Below are 4,971 nucleotides of genomic sequence, written 5' to 3'. Positions count from 1 at the left end.
TAGTCTGCGAATTACCACTGGCTACCTCATAATCACTGTATGTTAGTTAGGGACTTTAATCCTGTCTAAAAGACCTTTGTTTTTGAAATTGCATAACTTGTATAGAAAAGATAAGACAACAACATTTTCAAAACTTTCTGCATGGCCTGTGTCAACACTTACCGATATATGGCACTGTGCTTTCACTGCTTGTTTTGAAAAGGTTAAAACAGGGAACTAAGCTACTGTAAATAACTTGCAGGTTTCATTACACTTTCTGGTTGATTTTGCAACCTACTGGCGGCATCTATACAAGACACTGACTGTGCAGTTGTTTCTGTGCAGTCATTTAGTATTTGCATTACCAAATACAAAATGACTTCTCAGTAACCGGTATTACTGCCCAGCAGCATCCCAGCTTGGTTGCCCAGTGATGCTTATTGCACAGTAGCTCATTACTACTGCACAGTAGTGTTGCATCATGGTTTGTACCTGGCGATGCTACTGTGCAGTAGTAATGAGCGACTGCACAGTAAGCATCTCATGTAGACGTGGCCACTAAGTGGATAAGAGAACTAATATAAGATAAGAACTTTTTTTGGTAGCATGTATAATGTGATTTCATGTCATAAATTTTAGGCTACCACTCCTGTGTAATTGAATTCCCTTCTATTATTGTCTGCTTTGATAGGCAAGCTTCTTCCTGCTTCTCCAGGGAAACAGGGAATGCACAAGGCAGGACAGATTTCTAATATGGAGTTAATTGTTACTTGCTGAATTGAAATTAAAGCTGTATACCTGATAATAACCCACCTAACCTAGATCATTCACTGAGATTACCTAAGGAGATGACCTAATCATAGTGCTCAGAAATTCACACCTCTGCATCCTCCTGGTAGATTTATCAAAGGGTAGCACATACATATCTGATTCTATTTGCATACACAGTGAACACAGAATCTGTGTTCTGCCTTTGGTTACCATGCTACTTTCAGTGACTCAGAGCATGGAACTGTGAACATCTTTCAGCCCTGAGATAGTAGTGGATAAATAAAGAAATATATGATATACTTCTTTTCACATAAATGTCTCAATTCATATTTGGTATTATTCCACTTAAGTAATGTTCTCAAGGTGTTGACCAATCTAAACAGGAAGTGTTGTTATAGAAAGAAGTTATCATAAAAAACAGCTGGGAGCATGTGTTTAGAAAGCATGCCTGCCCCACAGCCCAGCAGAAGTCCTATTTAAATCTGATGTTGAGTGCTTAAGTGGAACTATTTGTACGATATGCTAACAATGGCATAATAATTGTACAAAGCAGTGGTGCTCAAACTTTTTGCCCCACGGATCTGATAGGAAGTGCTCAATCTATCCATGGGCCAGATCCAGCCAGTGAGCCCAATCCAGTGCATGGGGTGGGTGAAGTGGGACCTGATCTGGCTGTGTGGGGGAGGAAACATGGATCAGCTCCCTCCCCTACCACTAGTTTTGGGGGGATATTTTAATATTCACTGCCACCACCACCCCTGCCAAATTTCCCAACTCGTGGGAAACCGCACAGGCTGGAGCCATGGCTGCATGGACTGGATTTGGCTCATGGGCAGACATAAAAAGGACTGGTATAAAGGACATACATGGGCCTCTTCACAAGGTGTTTTTCCTGTAATCGCAAATATTTGAAAGTGTTAGGAAATGGGAAGTATTACAAAATTATTCCATTGTAAACTGAAGATAACAACACTTACTCTGCTCTGTCAATGGAGTTACCCCAGGTATATACCCATTGGCTGAGACTCTATGCTATGCCTTCTGCTAGAGCAGTAATAGGTTCTCAACCTTGTTAGACTCAAGACAGTTCTCAGAAAACGCCTGCTCTTAACCTTCATTCATTTTGTGACAATGGAAAATAATAGAGTAATTCTTGTGTTGCAAAGTACTCAGAAAGACCACGACATGTCTGAATGTTTTTGACACTGTGGATCCCTATTTAAAATCTCTTGGTTTATCTTGTAACTCATGTGTAGGTGTTTCACACTGAACAGAGCTCATATTGAGTGGCACCCCTAAAAAGAAATCTTGTAGCACCCAGAGTTGAAAATTGCTGCCCTAGAAAAACACCAGAGAAGTTGGAGGTCATGGGACGGAGGGTAACTTGGGGTTGTATGACTTTTATACCATTCTCATTTGCAGCACTGCCAAGGGCAAGAGCTGTTCCTTAATGTATGTTAGAGCAGTCAAGAGTTGTACATTACGGTCACCTGTCCAAAGCTGCATATGAACTACTTAGCTATGCTTGTTCTGAGGGATTCTTTTCCTGTGGCATCTCCCCACACAGGGCCACTGTTAATTGTCCCTGCAGCACCCACGCTGGAGAAATTCTCTGGGTGGTTGCAGGTCACTTTTCTGTTGCCACAGCAGATCGGAGAGCCCATAGTAAAAGTTAGCGTTCCACTGAGATTCTTTCCTAGAGAATACAAGTGGGAGATAAGGAGGTAAAAGGGAATTACAGAAATGACAAAGATAAAGGAAAAGCAAGAAAAGACTGATGCAACTTTAAGGATAGTAAACTTTTAAATGTAATGATATGCCTTAATCTAAATTCACTTCAATAATGTTACTGGTAGAAATACAGATGCTGAAAGGAACAGATGGGCATGAAAAACTAACTGAAAGAGCACCTCTAGTAGCAAAATAGAATGAAGACCACATGTCATATGAATCTGACCCACAACAAAATGCTATAACAAGGAGTCCCAGCAGTGTGTGATGTGGAGGAAGTTAGTCAGAGGAAAGTTGGAGGTGAAGAAAAGGGGAAATTTATTTGCAAGAAAGGAAAGGGGCAGGGCAAGATGGGAAGTACAGAGACTCTGAGTAGCATATATAGAGAAGAATGCCTCTTCTTTATCATGTCTTCATAGCCTGACTGGGATTAACCATCATCCATTACAATATGTGGGCAAAGGTACTATTTTGTTATTTCTGCATTTTAAGCCTTGGCTTTTCATTTTAAACTTCTGTAATTTCACTGCCACATGCATTGCTGTGCTTCATCTGCTTAAGAGTTCTTTGTGTGTTTTTAAAGTGCTTAATACACTGTACAAGGTAAAGATTTTAGTAGAGACTTTGTCTGGAATGCTACATAAAATTCTGGTCACCCATGTTCCAAAGAGATGAAGTCAAACTGGAACAGATATTTAATGGTATTTAATAGCCAGATTCTATTCAATCTATTAGGCTCTTACATGGGCTTAGGTGCCTCAGTGTCATTCTACTCCACCCGGCTTTAGCCCCTGAAAAACTGTTAGTACTAGGGATGAGGGGGTAAGATGGGTATGTGTGTTGCAAAGGTAGATGGTGGAATAAAGTCGCATTTGGGCATCTAAGTCCACTTGGATACTAATAAACAGGACAGGATCTGGTCCTAGGTGTCTAGAGATGCAGGTAAGTACACAGTAGGATTTTCAAATATCAGCACCTGCCTAATCCCAACTGATGTCAGTGTGAATCAGGCATCTGGGCACTATGGGAAATCCTTCTATTTGCATCTTTAGGAGCTTAACATCTTTAGAAATCTGGGTCACATGAGCCCCGATTCACAAAATTATTTAAACACCTAATTGATTTCAAAGGTAAATAGGAGCTGCTAGGAGCAACTCCCAAAGGCTGAATCAACCCGGGAGAAAAAAGAAAAGGAAAGATGTAAATATTGAAAGCAGACAGTGAACGAGAGACATAAACACTGGGGGGAGGGAAGACATGTGATTGATTTTGTATAATTAGTGTGAGTTTATGTACAATAGAGTAATAGTGTCATGTAAATTACGGTTGACTTAAATCCTTTTCCGAACTGAGGAAATACAGGTGAAATAACTAACAAAAATCAGAGGTTGGAGGTTGTTCATGTTGCCTTTTAAATTAACAGAAACATCTGCTTGTTTGTTTGTTTCCCCCCAGACCATCACTGGAAACTTTGCTGGCATGATCCATGGCTTGAATGCAAGCCAGCTGACAGACCAAGTCCTTCAGAGAAGCAAACGGATGATCCTGGACACACTTGGAGTGGGACTACTGGGTAGCAGCACGGAGGTCTGCCACAGAGTAATACACTACAGCAAGGTAAAATGCTTGACTTTCATTTTATGCTAGCTGTTAGAAAATTGAAACAAGTAAATGTAGGTTAGTAAGGAAAAGATCCCCAAGGTAAGATCTGTTAGGCGTTGAGATAGTCCAGCCATAGAGGTAGGGAAGCTCTATTCCTTGAGTTAAAAAACTGAGGGTGGAAAATCACTAGCAAGTATGTTATGTGGTAACTTACTGCCCATACCATATAAAACAAATGCCCTAGGACAGGGATGTCAAAGATACGGCCCTTGGGCCAGATCTGTTTTCTGGAGCCCTACGATTCAACCTGTGGGTCTTGGACCTCCCCCATGTTCCCCACACACTGCACTTGCCACACAGGTCCAGTCCAGGGTGCCCCATAGCATTAGGGCCCATCCAGATTGGGTCCACAGACCATTCCTGCATGCTAGAGCCACCAAACAGGGGTGCTCTAGAAAGGGCACTGCACGCCATGCATGCTCCTTGCTGGCTCCACATGCCACATGAAGCACAAGACCTAGACTGGACCCAACACATGGGGCATGCCCCAATCCAGGGTACTGTAAGCAGTGCCCTGCTGGACCAGCCCTGTGTGCAGGCTTTAAAAAGTAGAAACTGAGAACAGTAGGGCTGAGCCACAATGAATTGCCTGATGTTTAAGTTCAGGACTTTGAATTAAATGATCTCATATTATTCCAGATCTACAGCGCCAATACATCCAGCACTGTTTGGGGTCACTCAGATGTCCGACTCCCTCCTCTGTATGCAGCTTTTGCCAATGGAGTAGCTGTAAGGAACTCTTCTATATATATATATATATGGCTTAGTCCATCTGTCTGTGTCTGTCTGTAATGCTCTTGGGGGGTATGGCTCCCGGCGGGGCAGGGC

General features: G+C 42.1%; 1 protein-coding gene across 1 annotated transcript in view; it reads left to right on the top strand.

Annotated features, from left to right (window-relative positions):
- Positions 1 to 1,556: 1,556 nt before the first annotated feature.
- ACOD1 (aconitate decarboxylase 1) overlaps positions 1,557 to 4,971 on the top strand; it is an 8,739-nt gene continuing 5,324 nt past the window's right edge. The window contains exons 1-3 of the mRNA XM_019529776.1: positions 1,557 to 2,944; positions 3,937 to 4,098; positions 4,783 to 4,872. Coding sequence (XP_019385321.1) covers positions 2,933 to 2,944; positions 3,937 to 4,098; positions 4,783 to 4,872 — 264 coding nt within the window. The 5' untranslated portion in view covers positions 1,557 to 2,932. The remainder of the gene's footprint in view (positions 2,945 to 3,936; positions 4,099 to 4,782; positions 4,873 to 4,971) is intronic.

The sequence above is a fragment of the Crocodylus porosus genome, unplaced genomic scaffold, assembly GCF_001723895.1.
Source record: "Crocodylus porosus isolate Cpor-Errol unplaced genomic scaffold, CroPor_comp1, whole genome shotgun sequence".
NCBI lineage: Eukaryota > Metazoa > Chordata > Crocodylia > Crocodylidae > Crocodylus > Crocodylus porosus.
Note: the sequence above shows the minus strand (reverse complement) of the source record. Positions and strands in the feature narration are given on the sequence as shown.